General features: G+C 39.1%; 1 protein-coding gene across 1 annotated transcript in view; it reads right to left on the bottom strand.

Moving 5' to 3' along the window:
* The window catches only part of NSUN3 (NOP2/Sun RNA methyltransferase 3), a gene marked incomplete at both ends in the record, with an annotated part of 47,286 nt that extends 25,835 nt beyond the window's left edge, over positions 1–21,451 (bottom strand). Inside the window, 3 exons of the mRNA XM_084232640.1 lie at positions 13,033–13,376; positions 20,156–20,265; positions 21,056–21,451. Of these exons, the coding sequence (XP_084088766.1) occupies positions 13,033–13,376; positions 20,156–20,265; positions 21,056–21,451 (850 nt within the window). The remainder of the gene's footprint in view (positions 1–13,032; positions 13,377–20,155; positions 20,266–21,055) is intronic.
* Between the last annotated feature and the right edge of the window lie 935 nt (positions 21,452–22,386).

Below are 22,386 nucleotides of genomic sequence, written 5' to 3'. Positions count from 1 at the left end.
GTTAACACACTGAGAACATCATTCCTCTGAACGCTGGTTTCCATTATTACTCTCAAAGTTCAATCTTCAGTCTGTTGTCCCTTTGAAAGAAAACTACTTGTCCTTTCTGACTACTATTGAGTCTTTTCTTTATTTCCAGTGTCCTACAATTTCACTACAATGGTCCACATGGGAAGAGCTGCGATTACAAAATTGAGAGGGTACTCCCACTCCTCCCCCGCCACCATAGCTGAAGATAGACAGTTCTTCTAGTCCCTTGAGAGGATAATTTCGTCCTACTTTATCTTAAATGGAGGGAGCAGCATTTTGGAATTGTAGCTTTATGTGAAGAAGCAGCTGAGCAGGTGCTCTGCCTGGACTGAACTGGTTTCACCTTTTGTTCCTGAATTTTCATGAAGCACTGGAAATCAACATTCAAATTTTTCAGATTAAGAAAATGTTCTCAAGTGAAAAGCCAGTGTCAATGTTCAATTTACCTTTTGTCTCTTAGATTTTTGACACCAAGTACTGGAGATCGTTGATGCATTTTACTTTTTATTTTTATATCGAGACATGTTTTATTTATTTGTTTGTTTGTTTGTTTGTTCGTTTTGTTCATACATGATACATGCACTGGGTACAGTCAGAAGCGCGGGAGGGTGAGAGAATTCACCAGAGCCAGAGCGGGAAGCAGAGCAGGCAGAAGGACCGAAGTACACTGCTGAGGGGAGCTGCGGGCGGCAGGAGAGGTCTGCGCGCCATGTGGGACCCTCCTCCCGTGGCCGGGAAGCAGCCGGGGATCCAACCAGCGCCTCAGAGGCTGCGGGCAGCTTTGCAACCCAGCGCTCAACCGCTGCGCCACTGGGGAGGCCCCATTGATGCATTTCAAAAACAGTGGTTTTAATACTATATCCTACCTTTTTTTCCCAGAGGGTTGATAGGACACCTAGTTTGTCATAACATAGGAAACACAAGTTTTCATTATTGAATATCCCTCAGAGCTTTACACATACCATGCAATGCTTGCACACAGCATGTGCTCATTAAATGTGGCTGACTTTATTACAATGCATGTTTCTAATCAAGAATATTTAAATTGGTACACCTGAAAAGCAAGTTACCTTTCATTAAATTATAGATTTAGCCATGATTATCAACTCAACATTTTAAAATTGCTCCCAGTTAAAATACAACTTTATGTAATATTACTATTTGACCAAGATATAAATTTATTAACCAATCTATGAGACTTAGATTGGTTAAACTATAAAAATATGCTATATAAGTAATGTACTAAGTATATACTTAGCATATACTAAGTCATAGACTGACTTATTCCATTGAGAGAGAATTAACTTTAGGTCTAAATTGTGAAAAAAAATAAACCAAATCTTAATTTCCCCTCACCCCCATCTAAACAGAAAGGGGGGGGTGATTAATAAATCCCTGAAAAAGTCATTGAAGCTTTATATCAATACATGGCACAATTTGGTCCATGAAAAGGGACTGAAACTGGTAACTTCATTCATTAATTTCTCTACCCCTACCTTGGGAAATAAAATAATTCTGCCTGTTTTCAGTTCTGCTAATTACTATTAGAGCCACAAGCCATGATTATGATAGCTTTATATGTCCCTCTCAATGCAAAAATTGGAAAAATGGTACTGTCCATATAGGCAAAGTGCTGTGAAGGCTTATGGTAAGGTTCTTTGAGCTATCTGGAAGCAATGTTACAAATTCACACACACACAAAAGGGAATATGTGGTTGACAATACTCTAAAAGAAACTTGAGAGCATTACACTTTAATGTTTTAGTTTAGCACCTGCAATGGACTGGGCACATTGCAACATGGTACAGACTAAAGATAAGTGAGTCTGTCCCAATATCCAAGAAACTCACTGAGGCTAGAGAAGGCAGCAGCTGTACAACACTGGAACGTAGGACAAAATCAAGAACACAATAGTGAAAGCCTGCACTCAGATCCCAGCTCTACACTTACTTGGGGCAATTTATGTGTCTTGGTCCCATTTTTAAGATGGGAATAATAATACCCAGCTAATGAGGTTGCAGATTAAATGAGGTAATGTACACTAGTGATAGTCACACTGCTTCTCAGAGCCCTAAGGCTTCAGAAAGATGATTATATGGAGATACAACCTAAGATCTCAGAAGAGGAGACTACTGAAAAACATTTGAAAAACACAGATTTATGCAATATGATCAAAACAGTCCTTGGCACAAGTAAGTGTTCCAAAATAGCAATTACTGCAATTATTACTGCACAGAAGATGCACTTAAAGTAGGAGTTCAGGGAGGCTTTCCAAAAGAGATGATTCCTAAGCTGAAATCTAGACGATGAAAAGGAGTTAGCAGCAGAAAAGATACGAAAGCAGTACCTTTCAGGTGTGCAAAAGGTCTGGAGGAATGAGGGAATAAATACAATTCAGTAAAGAGTCTTTTTCTCATGTACAAAGGCAAGGGAAACACAAATAAAACATAAACAAATGGAACTACATCTAACTGAAAATCTTCTGCAAGGCAAAAGAAACTACCAGTAAAACAAAAGACATCCAATTGAATGAGAAAAAATATTTGTATACATCTGACAAAAGGCTGATATCCAAGATCTACAAAGAACTGATATAACTCAACAACAAAAACAATAGAACAAATAACCCAATCATTAAAATGGGCTCCACAGGTACTTCTCAAAAGAAGATATACAGATGGCCAACAGGCACATGAAAAAATGTTGACCATCACTTATCATCAGGGAAATGTAAATCAAAGCCACGATAAAATATCATCTCACATCATATTAAGCAAAAATTGCTGACCTGGATGCAGAGAAAAGGAACCCTGGTACACTGTTGGTGGAATGCAGACTGATCCAGCCTCTCTGGAAAAACAGTATGGAGGTTTCTCAAAATATTAAAAATAGATCTACCATGTGATCCAGCAATTTCAATCCTAGATAGCCACTTGAAGAATGCAAAAAATAATAATTTAGGGCCTCCCTGATGGCGCAAAGGGTTAAGACTCAGCCTGTGGAGCTGTTCGCAGCCTCTGCAGCACGAGTTCGATGCCCGGCCTGGGAGCAGCCCACATGGCGCAGCAGACTTCTCCTGTTTCGCCTACTGCTGCCCTCAGCAGTATATTTCAGTTAATCTGCCTGTTCTGTTCCCAGCTCTGCCTCTGGTGAATCCTCTCACCCCAGACACCTCTGGCCTGTACCCCAGCTCTTGTATGCATAAATAAATCCTTAAAAATAATAATTTAAAGGGATCTATGTACTCCTATGTTCACTGCAGTCCTATTAACAATAGTCAGTTAAAATAACCTAAGGACAGAAGAATGTCAGCAGTAAAAAAAGATGAACTTCTGCCATTTTCAACAACATGGATTGAACTGGAGGGGATTATTATGCTAAGCAAAAGAATTCAGAAGGACAAAGACAAATAACAGATGGTTTCAGTTACATGTGGAATATGGAGAAATAAAAGATCAGACAAAACCAAACCAATAATAAACCTTAGAAGTCTGATGGGGGGAATTGAGGCTACAATAAGAAGGAAGGAAAAATACAGTAGGGAGCTGGCACAACGAACTATGGTAGAGGACTGTGGGTGGCTCAGTGGTGGGTGTGGTATGAGGACATGCATCTGAGAATGTGTGATCCTGTGTCTCTGAATTGCATACAGTGCTTTAAACCTGTTACCTAAGAAGAAGAAGAAGAAGAAGTAATAGTAGTAGTAGTAGTAGTAGTAGTAGTAGTAGTAGTAGTAGCAGTAGTAGTAGTTATGGTTCTATTTCCCAGAAATTATTCTTAAAATAAAATCATGATAGAATAAAGAAATAGGGAAAGAAGGAATTTTTCTAATCTTCTCTAGCAGCAAACTAGATGGCAAAAAGGTGGACAGCAAAGAGAATTTTAGGACCGCAGGGATTTAGAGCTCAGCAAGAAAGGTGATTATGCCACTCTAGTAAGCTGGGTCATTCTTAGTATGTTAATGCTTTTCTATTAACAATCAGATCTATCAATAGAGAGGATGCACTGACAAAAATAAACAAACAAAAACACCACACAGTCTATCTCTGCTACAGATGGGGGAAGCTGGACCAACAGAGAAGTAGACTCATTTTTAGTCATCCTAAAACATAAACTATTTATCATTTAAAGCTATGAGCCTCTTGACCCAGAATAAAGGCCACCACTATCTAAAGAAATTTGGTGTATAAACTTACACTTAGGGCAGCCATCATTTTAAGTTTTGCTTATAAAAGCTTTGATTAGAATTGCTTCTGCATTCCAAATTCAAGCACTGTAGCTAACCTCATTTGGGCTTTGAGCAGCAGCATGAAGACATCTGTACTTCTTAGTAAGCCATTATCATTAGTCCTACTTAGAGAAAAGCTACTTTAGTTGGAATACTGCCTCTAGTTCATTGCCCTTGATGAAAGAACAGGAAGATTCTTCCTAGAATATATCAGTTTGCTTTTGGATTCCTATTCAAATCACCTTCCCTTCCTCTCATGTAAAATATTTATACCCTGCTAAATAATGAGGCTAATTTAGGATTAAAATGTGCTCTCCTCAAAATGGTAACCAAATTTGATATTTCTCTTCCATCTTTTACAATTCTAAAAATTCTATATTCAAAACTGATGTAACAGTCAAAATATGAATACTGTCAAATCAGAAAGAATGCAAGTAAAAGCAAATAATACTTATAGCACACATTTCCATAAAATTTCACCTCAAATTATAAAAATAAAATAACCATATAAAATAATCTTTTGTTGTGATTTCTCACATAAAATACAGCAAGCTTGAATAAGTTTTAAACACAATTCTAAAACAGAGTATATTTTCTCCCAAATATACAATTAACTGATGTATTTGTACTAATACCTAGTAGAACTTGATTCATAGTTCTGATAAAAATTTTTGGGATCTATTTCAACAGAAAAACTCTCAATGGAGGATATGAGTTAGGTACCTTCCAACTGAGTTATGCATGACTTAGAGATACACAACAACCTTCTAAGGGATAGTGGGGTTTAGACAGCTTCAAAAGGATTAATTTCAGGTCAGCAATTCCCTAGAGGAACAGACCACATTTTGCCAAGGCATCTCCTTTCATAATGGCCCTTCACTGCTTTGCAAATGAAGGACAATCTTCCATCCACTAATTACAACAAATCATGCCTCCAAAGCACCAGTCAAGGGCAGTTCCACATGTGTCAGTGCCTGGAATGAATCAAACAACTAGGCAACTGAGCCTTTTGTAGTTGAGATGGCTTCCAATCCTTTACTTCAACAAAATAAAAAAAAATTGTCAAAAGAGTGCTCACCTAAGAAGTCATAAATACAATGCTTAATGACAGGTATCTATTAATCTGTGGTTGTAACTCAGAAGTTTAAATATTTACTAGTGAACTACTACAGCGTTATTTCCTCCATCTCCATCATATTATCTATGTGAACAACAGTGTTTGCATTTACCAAAACAAAACCTCTAAGTAACAGAATCCAGAGAGAATTGACTGTACCTGGTCTCATTTAGCCAAAATATTTATCCAGGGAAACCTGAAGTAATTAAAAAAAAAAAAAAAAGCCCCATCATCTCATTAAGAAAATCATTTTTGATGAATGTTGACACATTTCTAGCAGATGCTTATAAAAATCCATATTACATACATTGCATCATTTTTGCACTATTAGTCACATTTTAAATCTTTTAGGACAGCATGATCCAATACTATATCCACTTGACACATGTGACTGAATGCTTAAAATGTGGCTAGTCCAAATGGAAATGTACTATAAGTGTAAAATTATTTGGAATTTGGAAGACTTTAGAAGATGAGAATGTAACAACAAACCAAAACGCCCAACAAGAAAAACGGACGCAGCAAGTGGGACTGTGAGTGGAAAGGAACTATTGCAGCCACCACACCCCGTGAACGGGAGCTGAGGCGAACCCTGCAGGATCCGCCACGGAGGCGAGCTCCAGGCGCCATTAAAGAGAGCCCCGCCCCCCAGGAGGAGACCAGCACCAGCACACAGCCCCGGCCGCCCGGTAAGCTTGCGCGAAAGCGGCGCTCAGATTGCAGCTGCCCAGGTCCCCGCGCCGGCGACCTAGGCTTGCAGGGAGATGGCGGAGGCCCTCCCTGAGTGAGCAGGAACAAGGCGCCCAGGCAGGGGAGCGGGATTCAAAAGGCGCCATTCCCGCGCCACTGATCTGGGCTACAGCCCGCGTCCTGGAACTGAGGGCTTTGGAACTGAGACCCGGGCGGAGGCCCTCCCTGAGTGAGCAGGAACCAGGCGCCCAGGCAGGGGAGCGGGATTCAAAAGGCGCCATTCCCGCGCCACTGATCTGGGCTACAGCCCGCGTCCTGGAACTGAGGGCTTTGGAACTGAGACCCGGGGCACGAAATTAGGGGCGTGGGTTCCCCACGACGGTGGGGCACAAGGCAGACACAGCACCCCAAAGCCGTTGAGGTGTACCCTACCATCCCCGCTCTGCTCCCTGTCCCACGGGGTGGAAAATCAGCTCCCCAAGGGCTCTAGGAGAGATCTCTGGCGCCACCTAGCGACTTGACCCCAGCACAGGCTACTGAAGGAGCTAGTGGCCAGCTGGGGAGTTAGCCCACACCGGGCCCCTTCCGAACAAGTAGTCTGAGCCCACAGGGAGAGCGAGCACCCACAGCCGGGGCAGACCAGGCGCGCAGAAGAGTGTGCCTGAGACCAGAAGCGCAGGGAGTGTGTCCCACATCACCATTTTAGAACAGGGACATTTCTTCAGTAAAGACTACCTGCAGAAGGCTTCCTCAGGAGCCAGAGGTGAGCGGGGGAAGTTCGCCCACGCCAGACCCCCTCTGGCCTGCAGTCCAAGCCCAGACGGGAGCAGGAACCCACCGCCGGGGCAGACCAGGCGCACAGGGGAGTGTGTCCCCACATCGGCATTTTAGAACAGGGACCTTTCTCCAGTAAAGGCTGCTTGAAACTGACAGATGACTCCTGGAAGAACCAGAGGGGAACAGAGAAGCCCACCCAAGATGCCGGCAAGTCCCAACAACACAGTGTCCCAACGCATACGGCAAATTAGAAAACAGACAGTAGGGAGGAGAAGAACCACACGCAACCTAGCAACTCTCCAGAGAAAAAGCACACCACAAAAAGAAAGCCAGCCCCCAGATTGCAACGACAATAACTTGGAAGAATTTCTGAGCCTTCCAGAAAGAGAATTTAAAATTGCCGTGATTAAAAAACTGACAGAAGTCATAAAGGAAAACAATGATAAGGGAAAAATAATCAACGATCAGAAGAATGCAATTGAGTCCCTAGAGAGGGAAAACAATGGTCAGAAGAAAGAAATTGAGTCCCTAAAGAGGGAAGTAAAAGAAATGCAGGAGATCAAAGAATTAATGGAAGAACTAAAGAATTCTGGGAAAAGCAATGAAAGCAGAATAGATGAAATGGAAGAACGAATAAGTAATCTTGAAGACACAGAAATAAAAAGAACCAAAACAGAAAAGGAAAGAGAAGTACGAAGGAAAAAGAACGAAGAAAGACTTCGGGAACTATCTGACTCCATGAGGAAAGGAAATATAAGAGTTATAGGAATACCAGAAGGAGAGGAGAGAGATGTAGGAACAGAGAAAATATTCAAAGAGATAATTGAAGAGAACTTCCCAAATGTGAAGAAGGAGCTGAAAATTGATATACAAGAAGCGAGAAGAACACCAAACTTCCACGACGAAAGGAAAAATACAGCAAGACACATAATAGTAAAGCTCCCAAGAATCCAGGACAAGGAAAAAATAATGAAGCTGGCAAGAGGGAAGAAACAGATAACATTCAAAGGAAAACCAATCAGGCTGACATCAGACTTCTCCGAAGAAACACTACGGGCAAGGAGAGAGTGGAGGGACATAGTCAACAGACTCCAAGAAAACAGATGCCAACCAAGAATACTCTATCCCGCAAAGCTCTCCTTCCTCTTTGAAGAAAGAATATGGACCTTCCCAGACAAACAGAAACTCCGGAATTTCATTGCAACTAAACCCCCACTCCAAAAAATACTACAAGGAGTCCTAAAGCCAGAACCTCAGAGCGACGAATAACAATGAAAGAAGGCCAAAAAAAAAAAAAAAGTTATTAAAAGAATAAATAAATAAAATCAAAGGAAAGACAAACACAATGGCAAATACAGATGTTAACATATCAATATTAACTCTAAATGTAAATGGACTAAACTCTTCAATAAAAAGACACAGAGTTGCAGCCTGGATTAGGAAACAAAACCCAACCTTTTGCTGTCTCCAGGAAACACATTTAGCTACAAAAGATAAAAATAGGCTCAAAGTTAAAGGATGGAAAACAATCCTACAAGCAAATGGACCAAAAAAGAAAGCAGGAACAGCTATACTTATATCAGATAAAACAGATTTCAAACTCAAAAAGATAAAAAGAGACCCCAATGGTCACTACATTATGATCAAGGGGACAATACTTCAAGAAGAAATAACACTCATTAACATATACTCACCAAACGAAGGAGCACCAAAATATATCAGACAACTGTTGTCCTCTCTGAAAACAGACATCAGAGAAAACACATACGTAGTGGGAGACTTCAACACACCACTATCAACAATGGATGGATCAACAAGACAAAAAATAAGTAAAGAAACCAAAGCTCTAAATAAAGACCTAGAGCAATTGGGCTTAACAGACATCTATAGAACACTAAACCCCAAAAAAACGGAGTACACATTTTTCTCAAGCGCACACGGATCATTCTCCAGGATCGATCACATACTGGGGCACAAGACAAACATCAACAGATACACCAAGATTGAAATCATATCAACCATCTTTTCTGACCATGAAGGCATCAAACTAGAAATAAACCATAAAAAGAAGGCAAGGAACTCTCCTACCTCATGGAGATTAAAAACCACACAACTGGAAGACCATTGGACTAATGAGGAGATCAAAGAAGAAATTAAAAAATTTTTTGAATTGAACGACAAGGAGGACACCAATATCCTAAATGTATGGGATGCAGCAAAAGCAGTAATAAGAGGAAAATATATAGCAATAGAAGCTCACATCAAGAAACAAGAAAGAACGCAAAGAAACAACCTAATCTCGAAGCTCAAAGATCTAGAAAAAGAACAACAAAAAAACCCCAAAACCAGTAGAAGAAAAGAAATAATAAAAACCAAAGCAGAAATAAATGAAATTGAAACTAAAAAAACAATCCAAAAGATCAATGAAACCAAGAGCTGGTTCTTTGAAAAAATCAATAAAATAGACAAACCCCTAGCCAGGCTCACAAAGGAAAAAAGGGAGAAAGCACAAATAAACAGGATCATCAATGAAAGAGGAGAAATCACAACGGACACAGCAGAAATCAAAAGAATAATCAGTAACTACTATGAACAGTTATATGGAAACAAGTTTAACAATCTAGAGGAGATGGACAAATTCCTACAACTCTACAATCACCCAAAGCTAGATAAAGAAGAAATAGAACACCTAAACAGACCAATTACAATTAGCGAAATTGAAATGGTAATCAAAAACCTCCCCAAAAACAAAAGCCCAGGACCTGATGGATTTACAAATGAATTCTACCAAACATTCAGAGACGAATTAGTGCCTATCCTTCACAAACTCTTCCAAAAAATTGAGAAGGAAGGGACAATACCAAACACGTTCTATGAAGCCAACATTACACTAATACCAAAACCGAACAAGGACAACACAAAAAAGGAAAACTACAGGCCAATCTCCCTAATGAACACTGATGCAAAAATCCTCAATAAAATTTTAGCTATCAGAATCCAACAATGTATCCATAAGATAATTCACCACGACCAAGTTGGATTCATTCCAGGGGCACAAGGATGGTTTAACATCCGAAAATCAATCAACGTTATCCAACACATCAACAAAAAGAAATATAAAAACCATATGATAATATCAATAGATGCTGAGAAAGCTTTCGACAAAGTGCAACACCCATTCATGATAAAAGCCCTTGAAATTCTGGGGATACAAGGAACATACCTCAACATCATAAAGGCCATCTATGACAAGCCAACAGCCAGTATCATTCTCAATGGTGAAAAGCTGAAAGCAATTCCATTAAGATCTGGAACAAGACAAGGATGTCCACTCTCACCATTGCTTTTCAATATAATACTGGAAGTCCTAGCCAGGGCAATAAGACAAGAGAAAGACATCCAAGGAATCCAAATAGGAAAAGAAGAAGTCAAACTATCACTATTTGCAGACGATATGATATTATACATAGAGAACCCCAAAAACTCCACAGAAAAGCTAATTCAACTCATCAATCAGTTCAGTAAAGTGGCAGGATACAAAATCAACACGCAAAAGTCAGTAGCCTTCCTATACACAAACAATAAATCTGAAGAAGAAATCAAAAAGACCATCCCTTTTGTTATTGAAACAAAAAAAATCAAATATTTGGGAATAAATCTAACAAAAGAGGTAAAGGACCTATACAAAGAAAACTATAAAACACTGTTAAAAGAAATAGAAGAAGACACAAAGAAATGGAGAGACATCCCCTGCTCATGGATTGGAAGAATAAACATTATTAAAATGGCCATCCTTCCAAAAGCAATATACAGATTCAATGCTATTCCAATCAAAATTTCAATGTCATTCTTCAAAGAAATAGAACAATTATTGATGAAATTCATATGGAATCACAAAAAACCCCGAATAGCCAAAGCTCTCCTGAAAAAAAAAAGAAGGGAATGGAGGCATCACACTCCCAGACTTCAAACTATACTACAAAGCCATAATCATCAAAACTGCATGGTATTGGAACAAGAACAGACATACAGACCAATGGAATCGAATAGAAAATCCAGAAATAAACCCACAGATTTATGGTCAACTAATCTTTTTTTTTTTTTTTTTATAAATTTTATTGTTATATTCCCCATACAATTGCAGCCCCCCCATTCTGACCCCAATCCCTCCCCTCCCACCCCCGCCCCCCTAAAAGTGTCTCTGGTTCATAGTTTTTTGTTGATTTTGATTTTCACTTTCTTATAGTTATTCATTTTCCTGGTCCCTTATTTAAGTTTTCTAGATTCCTGCTATGAGTGAGACCATCCGGTATTTTTCTTTTTCTTTTTGGCTTATTTCGCTGAGCATGATCCCTTCCAGCGCCATCCATGTTGCTGCAAATTGCATGTGTTTATCTTTTTTGAATGCTGAGTAATATTCCATGGTATATATGTATATGGTCAACTAATCTTTGACAAAGGAGCAAAGAATATGCATTGGAGCAAAGAAAGTTTGTTCAATAAATGGTGCTGGGAAAACTGGGTCGCTACATGCAAAAGAATGAAGCTTGACCACCACCTCACACCATACACAAAAATCAACTCAAAATGGATTAAAGAACTAGACATAAGACCTGAAACCATAAAATATATAGAAGGAAATATAGGCGAAACACTACGTGATTTGCACATCAAAGACATCTTTACAGACACATCACCCAAAGCAGTGATAGTGAAGGCAAAGATAAACAGCTGGGACTACATCAAATTAAAGAGCTTTTGCACAGCAAAAGAGACAATAACAAAAACAAAGAGAAACCCCACCAACTGGGAGAACATTTTTGCACCCAACACTAATGATAAAGGACTGATCACAAAAATCTGCAAAGAGCTGATGAGACTCAACAACAACAAAGAAAATAATCCAGTCAAAAAATGGGCAGAAGAGCTTAAAAGAAACTTCTCTGAAGAGGAAATGCAAATGGCCAACAGGCATATGAAAAAATGTTCAACATCACTTGTCATCAGGGAAATGCAAATCAAAACTACCATGAGATACCATCTTACACCAGTGAGAATGGCACATATTAAAAAAACTAGCAACAACAAATGTTGGCGAGGGTGTGGAGAAAAAGGAACTCTTCTGCACTGTTGGTGGGAGTGCAAACTGGTCCAACCACTGTGGAAAGCTGTGTGGAGATTTCTGGACCTACTAAACATAGAGCTTCCATATGATCCAGCAATTCCACTCCTAGGTATTTACCCAAAGGACACAGAAACATCAATTCCAAAGAGCACCTGCACCCCTATGTTTATAGCAGCACTGTTTACAATAGCTAAGCTTTGGAAACAACCCAAATGCCCAAAAATAGATGACTGGATCAAGAAGATGTGGTACATATATACCATGGAATATTACTCAGCATTCAAAAAAGATAAACACATGCAATTTGCTGCAACATGGATGGCGCTGGAAGGGATCATGCTCAGCGAAATAAGCCAAAAAGAAAAAGAAAAATACCGGATGGTCTCACTCATAGCAGGAATCTAGAAAACTTAAATAAGGGACCAGGAAAATGAATAACTATAAGAAAGTGAAAATCAAAATCAACAAAAAACTATGAACCAGAGACACTTTTAGGGGGTCGGGGGCGGGAGGGGAGGGATTGGGGTCAGAATGGGGGGCTGCAATTGTATGGGGAATATAACAATAAAATTTATAAAAAAAAAAAAAAAAGAAGATGAGAATGTAAAATACCTCATGAATAATTTTTCTATTGATTATATGTTGAGATAATATTTTGTATATATCAGATTATAAGGTATTACCAAAATTAATCTCATCTGTTTCTACTTTTATAAAGAACCTACTCAAAAACTTTATGTATATAATTTGCATTATATTTTTATTGGTGAGAACTGCCTTAGTACCTCACAATCTAATGATACCAAAATAAATAAACAAATAAATCCTTTGTCATTGGCTTATCAGAACTCATATTACCTGGTAAATTTGCGTTCACAAAATGTAGGTTACCTGGAAAAAGATGCTAGTTATACTCCTCAGTTAAAATTTCCATTCTTCTAATCTGTCCTGTTCTCAGACTTTCAAAGTCTGAAATGCATTCTTACATTTCTCTTCATATATATTTAAAAAGTATTTTGTAACATCTAGCTAGTCAAAGGTTGTACTGAAGGAAAAGCACAATACCTGGATAAGCACATTGCATCAGAGCTATGGATTTGCCTCCAGGAGCAGCACACATATCCAGAACCTTCTCTCCATCCCTTAACTCCAGAGCCAGTACTGGGAGGAGAGAGGCAGCATTCAGGAGATAGTATTTTTTTAAATTTCCAACTTGGTGTCTCTCTGAAGGCATTCGGTTAGGAGTTCTACTAAGGTAACATTTCATGGACTTAGGATAGTAGGGCAAAGATCCTTGAAATAGTGTGTGATAGCCCTTCAAGTGTAGATCCTTTTCCAGTTCAAAAGAATAATTGAATCGGTTAAGAAGGACAGCATATTGCCAGCATGATGGAGATGTCAGTATATCCCTAGAAACAGAATGAAAAGCAATATTAATATATACACCAAGATAATTCAAGTTATGAATCAGGTCCTACTGAATATGATCCAGCTTCTACCATTCACTTACCTGTGACTTTCAGAGCCAGGATCAGTATTATAGCATTTTTCTGTTGCTTCAGGCTCCAATAAAGGTTGACCCAGCATGTTATGATCTTGTCTTTATTTAAAACTTTGATATTTTATTCTTCTGCATTAATTTGGGCCACTGAAATATTATTTATCTTAATCACCTCACTTGCCTCAGCCAACTACCTCTCTGAAGAATATCTTGCCATAAAAACATGGCCTGCTTTTACATACCTCCAAATCTGTCAAAATAGACTATAGTCTATCACTCTTTGCACAGACTGTTTTTCTTACAGACAAAATTTAAAACCAGAGACTACTAATATTGTAGAGGAAAGTACTATCATCAAAGTGTGTTTTAAAGAGTGAGCATTAAAGTTTTCCTCTTACAAAAATAAAAGTATGGAAGGCTAACTACAGTGAACGCTATACTAATGGAGTTAATGATCCAATCCGTGGCTTAAATCATACAAAACCCAGGATGGTTTAAAAACCACTTATGGATTGATGGAGCAGGCTATCCCCTGCTAGCAGATTTACCTTCCTAATTTTTTATTTGGCTTAACAGTTGCATTTCTTGACAATCAGAAGCTCACATCAACTGACAGATGATACAGCAGGAAATATTTATTTACTAGCTGACCTTTCTAGCTGAGTTATTTGGAAGCCTCATTAACCATGGTCAATTAAATAAATTCCAGCTGCTGCTTACCCTGGAGTTGCCTGTGTGAGGAATGGTTGTATTGAAATGTAACACCTGTGACTTGAAGTGTGCCATGTGAATTTCAATTGGGGGCTAATACCTGAAACTGCTTTCTCCTTTCAGTGGTTCTTACTATGATGCTGTATGAGAGGAGCTGGTCTATCTGTTTCAGCCATTCTGGAAGATGATAAATCCTTTAACAGCAGCCTTTGCAAGAGACTGCTGGGCCCTACCCCTAGAGTTTCCGATTCAGTACGTCTGATGGGAAACTGAGAATGTGCATTTCATAGACCCTACAAAAATCAACTCCTCTTTAATAGGCAGAAATTTTACAGTTCCTTTCCCTTTTATTTATTCTATTTCCCCATATAACTTTATCCTTATATATTTTTGTGCTCGAAATCCTTATTACCTATCATACTTCTCTGCCACATACACACATTAAATTTGTTTCTCCTGTGGCCTTAAAACTCTAAGTAATAAAACCCAACTTCTGGATTCATTTACCAATATAATCATAAATATAAAATCAATCAAAACACGTAAATTTGATAATTATTAAACATTAAGAGGGCAAGCTGGCCTCTCTGAAGAGGTACACTGCTCTAACAATGGAAAAAGCTTGCCACACTGTCTAGATGAGCAGCTCTATTAGGACCAATTCAATGAAGGGATGACTAAGGCAGCTCAGGCTGCTTGTTTCCTAACACTGAGAAAACAGGTTGTCTTTCTATGTAGGTCTCAGAAATCCCTGCCCCTACCTGCCAGTGACATCCCTCCACCAATACACACACATCCTCCAGTGCCTGCCCTCATGGGCTGCTGCCCTGGGGTTGGAAGGCAAGTGGTTCCTTGAGTCTGAATCTTGATGGGTGGGCAAGCAGTCCAGCAGATGGCAGAGGGAGCACACAACAGAAGACTCAAGAAGACATTAGCAGGCACGGAACTCCAGCCGCCTCACAAGATTCATGAGGAGCCTGAAACTGCTCCATTTACTGGTCTCCAAGGCCGGAAGTACAAGTACCCCAGCAGCCAACAGAACTAAAGCCCATAAAGTCAGCCACCTGTAAATGTTTTGCTAGTATATCTACTAATATCAATTTGAGAAAAAAAATCTATGCACCCACTGGCACATTTTAAGTTGACATCAAAATCTTTACCATATGCTTAAGGGTGTAATTTCTAGCATACTGTAAAAATTGACATTTTAAAGTATAAATTACACCAGTTTTTAAAATATAGCCAGTGGAACTTAAATACCAGAGTGATTTTCATACCCATCATTGTCCATTTAAAAATTCATGGACTGACTCCTCTTTAATAGGTAGAAATTTTACAGTTCCTTTCCCTTTTATTTATATTCTATTTCCCCAAATAACTTTATCCTTATATATTTTTGTGCTTGAAATCCTTCTTTTATTACTTATCATACTTCTCTGCCACATACACACATTAAATTTGTTTTCCCTGTGCCCTTAAAACTCTAAGTAATAAAACGGCAACTTCTGGATTCATTTACTAATATAATCATAAATATAAAATCAATCAAACCAACATGCAAATTTGATAATTATTAAAAATTAAGAGGGAAAGAAAGGATAGGAATCTCTTAATGAAATGAGCATTTTTTCATAAATCCATAAATGAGCATATTCTTTGAAAAATTGCATATTCTATTTATTGTTATTTAGTATATTTTCATATAACTTTTCTGTGATTTTATTTTTTTCTCTTATTATTCTATTCTCTATTACACCTTCCTATCTAATAATGAATATAAAAATCATTTTACCTACAAATTACTAAGCATCACTGGTATAAATTACAAAGTCAATTTAAATTTTAATGGTGAAAAACCCACAACTCCCTTTTGATTGTTATGATTATCCACTAGAGGGTAAACATCCAACCATTTTAAAGTCTGGTTTATAAAAGAATAAAGCAATTCAAGGAACTGCATCAAAGGATATTTTGTAGACATTTTACTTTTATTCTTCAGAAATTCTAATAATGACCTGATCCTCTCCTTATTCTTGGCATTTTATTTTCCCTTGTCACCTACAAAAGACAATCTATGTCCATTACTGGCTGTCCAAGATACCTCACATAGGAAGTCCTGAGTGAAAGTTTGTGTTTCTGGTAGAGACAAAGGCTAAAACACTGCACAAAGGTGTTCCTATGAGATGAAGTGTGTGCATACACTTCTCAGGCTGGGACCCCACACCCTCACAGCAGCACACATGGCAGAGGAAAAGATTCATCTAGATTTTTCTAACCTCTGACTATAAGGGGCTATATATTACTACTACACACAATTTGCTCAGATTAAATTTGAAAATATGTATAAGCAAACATAAGGGCAAAAGAAAAATCTATACACAAGTTCATTTCTATTTTCCTCAACTATCCAACTCCACCCTCTTTGCAGATTTCAGCAATGCAATTATTTTTGTTTCTTCTATATGTGAACTATGTGAACTCTGGGTTAGTGGAGAGAGTGTTCAGAAAAAAATAAATATTTACAGAGAGGCCATACCGAAATGAGATTTCTTGTTGCTGTTGCTTCTACAAAGCACACAAAAGATTTCTAAAGAGAATAATTTTCAACTAATCCTGCCCTCATATAGAGCGTGGGTTATATACAAAATCCATCTTTGAATACCTAGTGTTTAGCACCAGGCCTGGTATATAAACACCGAGTAAATTGTGAATATGTGGATGACTTGCCCAAATCTTAAGATACTAGTTCTTTAAGATCCTGTCTTGTCAAGAAAGAGACAAGTAAAGTAGCAAACTCTGACAATACAATCTTGAAAGAATTACAACAACTCTATGCAATGGAAACACAAAGTGTAGAGCTAATTTTGCCAAGTGTCTATGTGAGGATTTGATGGAAAACTGGTTAATAATAGTAATGAATTAAAATAATGCTAATGTGTATCAAGGGTTTACTGTAGGTCAAACAATATTTTATATGTTTAGAATACATGAAAGTTATTATATGAAATTGACACCATTTCTCCTATCTGATGGATGAGGATGAGACACTGGAAATGTTACTTACCTGGGTCATATATCACAGAGTACATGTTGGGATTTAAACCTCCACTTTTAACCACTGTACAGAGGGAGAAGAGAGAGGGGCATACTGGTGGAGGGAACAAAATATCTAGTCCCAAACACACTAAGGAGCCTGCCCAGTTTTCATAAGATCTTTAGTTCAAGGTTAACACTGCAAATAGTATGAGGACCAAAGGAGGCCTGTACTCCAGAAATGACAAAATGCAATATGACAGCACTGAGAAGCAAGACAGAGTGGCTGAGCAAACTCCAAGGCTCTGTCATCTGCAAGCTGTATATGCCTGCGCAAGTTACAGGTTAAAGTCAGTCAAGGTAGGAGATACACGGTACAGAATTCAACAAAGTTCAAAGCATGAAGCTATCTCCCCAGTGGAAATCCGGACTAGGATCATTTTTCCCTGCAAAGATGTGGCAATACATTGCCAACCAGGGAGGCTTACTGTAGCCTTAATGTCTAGGTTTTATTGGGGCTCAGTCACACAGACATGGTTGAAAACTCATTTGAATTATCCTTAGTTCCGTCTACCTGAAGGTCAGAGGTCAAGCTAACATCCAGTCCACAAGCCCCACAATAAATCTCATTGTTCGACTTTTTAAATATTTATTAAATATTTATTTATGTATACAAGAGCTGGGGTGCAGGCTAGAGGTGCGGGGTAGGGGTTGAGAGGATTCATCAGAGTCAGGAGCAAAGAGGCAGATCTACTGAAATACACTGCTGAGGGGAGCAGCGGGCAAGACAGGAGAGGTGTGCTGCGCCATGTGGGTAGCTCCCTGGCCAGGGATCGAACTCATGCTGCAGTGGCTGTAGACAGCTTCATTGTGCTGAGACTCAACCCCTTGCACCACCATGGAGGCCCAACATTGTTCGACTCTCTGCAAAGCCTAACATCCAGGTAAGTAAAGACACTTTTATGAGGCAGGACACTCCAAAGGTTTAGAAATTAACTCCCTGTAGCTGAGGATAAATGCCAGACCAACTTTTGAGTAAAGTTCATTCTTTACTACAGAGGTAATGAAGGTGTGGAGAAAAGAGAAACCAGATTGATGATGATGACTTCAACTGCAATGAAGTATGCAAACAGCAACCTATGTTTGGCAAGGTAAAACAGTAATATGCTTTTGAGTTTGCCAGGTACTAAGTGAAGTTACCAGCAAACACTTAAATGTATGGGGGTGAAGCTTAGGATGGGCAGCATAGCTTGAGATGACAGCCTTTTGAGGTCAGTTTAATGTCATGTCAAATGAACTCAACTGTAGAACATGTAAGCAAAAAGGAGAGCAAACACCAAACCAGGAGAAAAGTCAACTTTGAAGAGCTAAGAGGTGACTAAGCAAGAAAGACTAGTATTTAATATTAAAATAAAAACGAAATTTTCCCCATTATAAAGGAAAATAAAAATACTTAGTAAATTACTTTCTAGGTAGTACACAAAAGCACTTGCTTTTCCCTGGAAGTAAATAGACTACACTAGCATGACAGTATGTTTTGCAAGTAAACAGTTAAAAAACGAAACCAGTCACACCATTTCTGTTCTGATTTCCCCTTCCCATCTTCCAAACTCTGAATACTATCTATGCTGAGAAACACTTCATGTTGCCTATGGCAAATTTAGTACATGTTTATGCAAAACTTAAATTACCATGAAAACCCCACAAAAAGGTAGATGAAGCAGAAGGCACAGCTAATTAAATAGATTTGAGGATCACTGCTCATTTTGTTTAGGGTCAAATAATAATTTATAAATCCGTCTGAGCACATTAAATAGAAAAATAACTCATTACAGGGCATGAGTAGTCAGATTACCATAAAATCTAAAGACAATATACCTCTTGAAATCTTTTTTTTTTTTTTTAATCATCCAAGTGTGCCTAATTACATCCCAGGTATGAGAGGCATATAGACTAGGGATAAGCAGGAGGAGTTTTTGAGTCAGAGTGCCTGGGCACAAATCCCAGCACTGCCACTTAGCAGCTGAGTACAAGTGGGTAAGTTAGTTAAACTCTATGCAATATTCTCAGGTGAAAAATGAGAAACAAACTTCAAAGGTTTGTTCTGAGAATCACATGAAAGTTAAGTATTGCCTGGCACATAAGCATGCAGGTGGTGTCTGGCTATTTGGACATTCTATTTCAGTACGTTGCAAACCTCATGAATTTATTACACACTTCACTATTCATTCTTCTCTGTGATAGAAGACATCCATTTTCAAATCTGTGGTTTGAAAATAAAAACCACAACTATAAACAACATTTTCATATTATAGTATCTTTAAGTTTCTAAACATCTTAATTTGTCCTAAAATTATTTCAAAACCACCATCTTTATTGTCCAAGATTTTAAAAAATTTTATTGTGAAGGAGAAATTCTTGCATTAATCCAAAAAGAGGTAAGAACGGCCTGACCATGTTCCAGATACCGCTAATAGCCATGTAACATTTCCCCCCTCAGCGAAACGTTCTGCGCTTTTGCCAACTTCAGGAGGAGCCACAGAAATAGGGAAGAAGTGTGATCACCAAATGATTAAGATGAAGCACTGTTAAGGATTTGTTGCATTATCGTCTGAATTTTAGAAACTAGTGAAATATCCTCAAGTGTTAAATCTTTTTTTAATGATTAATTTTATCAAAGTGATAGGCATTGCTATATCTTCAATCAAAGCAAATGCTCAAGGCAGATGCACAACAACTTTTGCTCACTATCACGACTAAGTGTTGGTTATCCCTTTTCCATCTTCCCCTGACTCAGTCTGGTTCCTCTTATATCTTCCCTTAGTAGGAAAGGACAACCAGATTTTGATGCCATTACCTTATATCCTCACAACACTCCTCCCCCAAGAATGTTTATTTCTTCTGTTCTATCACGAAGCATCACACAAGATGAATTATACTAACCTTACTGTATTCCAGGCATCTCCAAGTTCTCTGGAATACTGCTTTTCAAAATGATCCAACACAACTGTGCATATCTGTTTTGCAAGCTTCCTCTCTGATTTTGCTGTCAGCTATGATGATAAGAAAAAATTGCTGACACATACAGATTTACTCGTCCTCAATATTAGCAGTCATAAAATAGGAACTTTTACATTACTAGTTCTTACAAGGGGGCAATAACTCACATATGACAAAATTCTAATTTATTGCATTAGGATACTCTATTTATGGAAAATGAGTGGGTTTCTGCAAAAGACAGCACTCAAACGGGAAACAAAGGTTAAAGCAGAATCGAGTGGTGTTAACACAGGAAACTGTCAAAAGAACCAAATTAACTTAAATGTTATGTTAACATTAGGGACAAATGGGCAAATAGCATATTAGAAAGTGTGTAAATTTAAAAGTTAGGTAAATCTAAGACTGTTCCAAATTAAAAATTTATTCAGGAAAAGTCACCAGTTTTTTTCTGGAAATTTCCGGGCAATTCGATTTCATAGACTCATTCAAGGAGAGTTAACCAAGGACTTCTTATGTTCCAGACACTGTTCGAATACTCCCAGGGGAGAGACGTTACAATAAAGTCTCAGCCCTCGAGGAGCTTGCTTTCTGCTCAAAGCTGAAAGGAGATGGCACCAAGCCCGCGGGTTGCAGCGCGGGGACACGTGAACTGGGGCGGAGGAAAGTCGCAAAAAAACGGACAGAGCGCGCAAGAGCAAGCGTCAGGGCTGGGGACAGTGAAGCCGGAGGACCCGGGGCTCGCCAATTCCCCCTTTCCAGGCCCCTTTCCTCGCCACCCCGGTCCCGTAGAGAAGTGTCTGGTTCGACTCAGAGGTGGCCGGTCGGCTCCCAGCCCTCACCCGCGTCCACATCATCCCGCCAAGAGATGCCAAACAAAGTCCTGTACCGCAGGCATCTAAAACCTCCGCGGAGTCTAAGAGCAGCAGGACTTCCGGGACCCGCCGGATATCGCAGCGCCCCCTCGCTTTTCCGGGTCAGCTTGCCGCGAGATACGGTTTGGCCGGGGCTATCGAGCCCTCCCCGGAAGCCTAGTCCCGCGAGAGGCAGGCGCGAAGTCGCTGCAGGAGAGTCTGGCGGAGGCGGGGCTGACCTCCAAGGGCGTGGCCGGGGCTCGTGGGCGGAGCCTTGAGCGACAGCAGCTGGAAAGTCACGCCTCTGGCTCGCAGTTGGCAGGTGTGCGTTGAGATCCAGTGAAAGAATTGAGACCTTTGTCATCATTAGGTTTTGTTGTGTGGTCATTGTTTTTGATTGTTCACAAAGGCGAAGCTGGTTACTGAATTGATCTATCAAATCTGATCGCCCCTGTTAGCCTAGAAATTCAGAAATCAAGATAAGAGATGAATGTGAATAAAGAAATGGTGAGGCTTTTCCTACATAAGCCCAATTGGGATATGCAAGTAAATCGCTTACCACAAAGAGTAGGAAACAGTAAACACCCCATGAGATCTGCTACTGTGTATTATTTTCACCATCATGATCATCGTAATTATCACGTTCTGATACCAAATTTCTCAAGACCAAAACCACTGTCCACACTAGCTTCCCCACCACTCTCTAGTAGGGTCAGTGTTTACTGCTACTCTGGGAGTTACCACTCCTGCTAGACATAGCAGTTCACTTGCTTTTTTTAGCGTTATTCTTCATAGTTTCTTTCTAACTGCTACTGGCATTTTTTCAGAGACAATCAGTGCTTAATATGGGGATATTTAATGGTGTCCTTATAAAGAGGAAATGTGTCCTAATAAAGAGAAAATGTGTACACAGAGGAAAAAAACCGTGAGGACACAGAGAGAAGGCAACTGTATGCAAGCCAAGGAGAGAGTTTCAGAAGTAACCCTCATGACACTATGATCTGGGACTTCCAAGTTTCCAACACTGAGAAAATAAATTTCTGTTCTTTAAGCCACCCAATCTACAGTATTTTGTTATGGCAGCCACAGCAAACTAATAAATATCTTAAATATAAATTTATGTTTAAAATGTTCACTGAAAAGGATTTATTATAAAAACTTGGAGACCACTGATTCACCTAAATCATTAATCCCCACTATGTCCTCATCAGCACGCAGAAGGAAGTTGCAACTCAGTTTCTAAAAAGGCAGATTATTTTCTTCCTGTTTTCCCTTTAATTATGAACTGATTCCCTTCATTGAAGGACATTGACTTTTTCAGTG

This window comes from Talpa europaea (assembly GCF_964194135.1).
Source record: "Talpa europaea genome assembly, chromosome: 4".
NCBI lineage: Eukaryota > Metazoa > Chordata > Mammalia > Eulipotyphla > Talpidae > Talpa > Talpa europaea.
The sequence above is the reverse complement of the archived record's forward strand: the minus strand, read 5'-3'. Positions and strand labels throughout refer to the sequence as shown.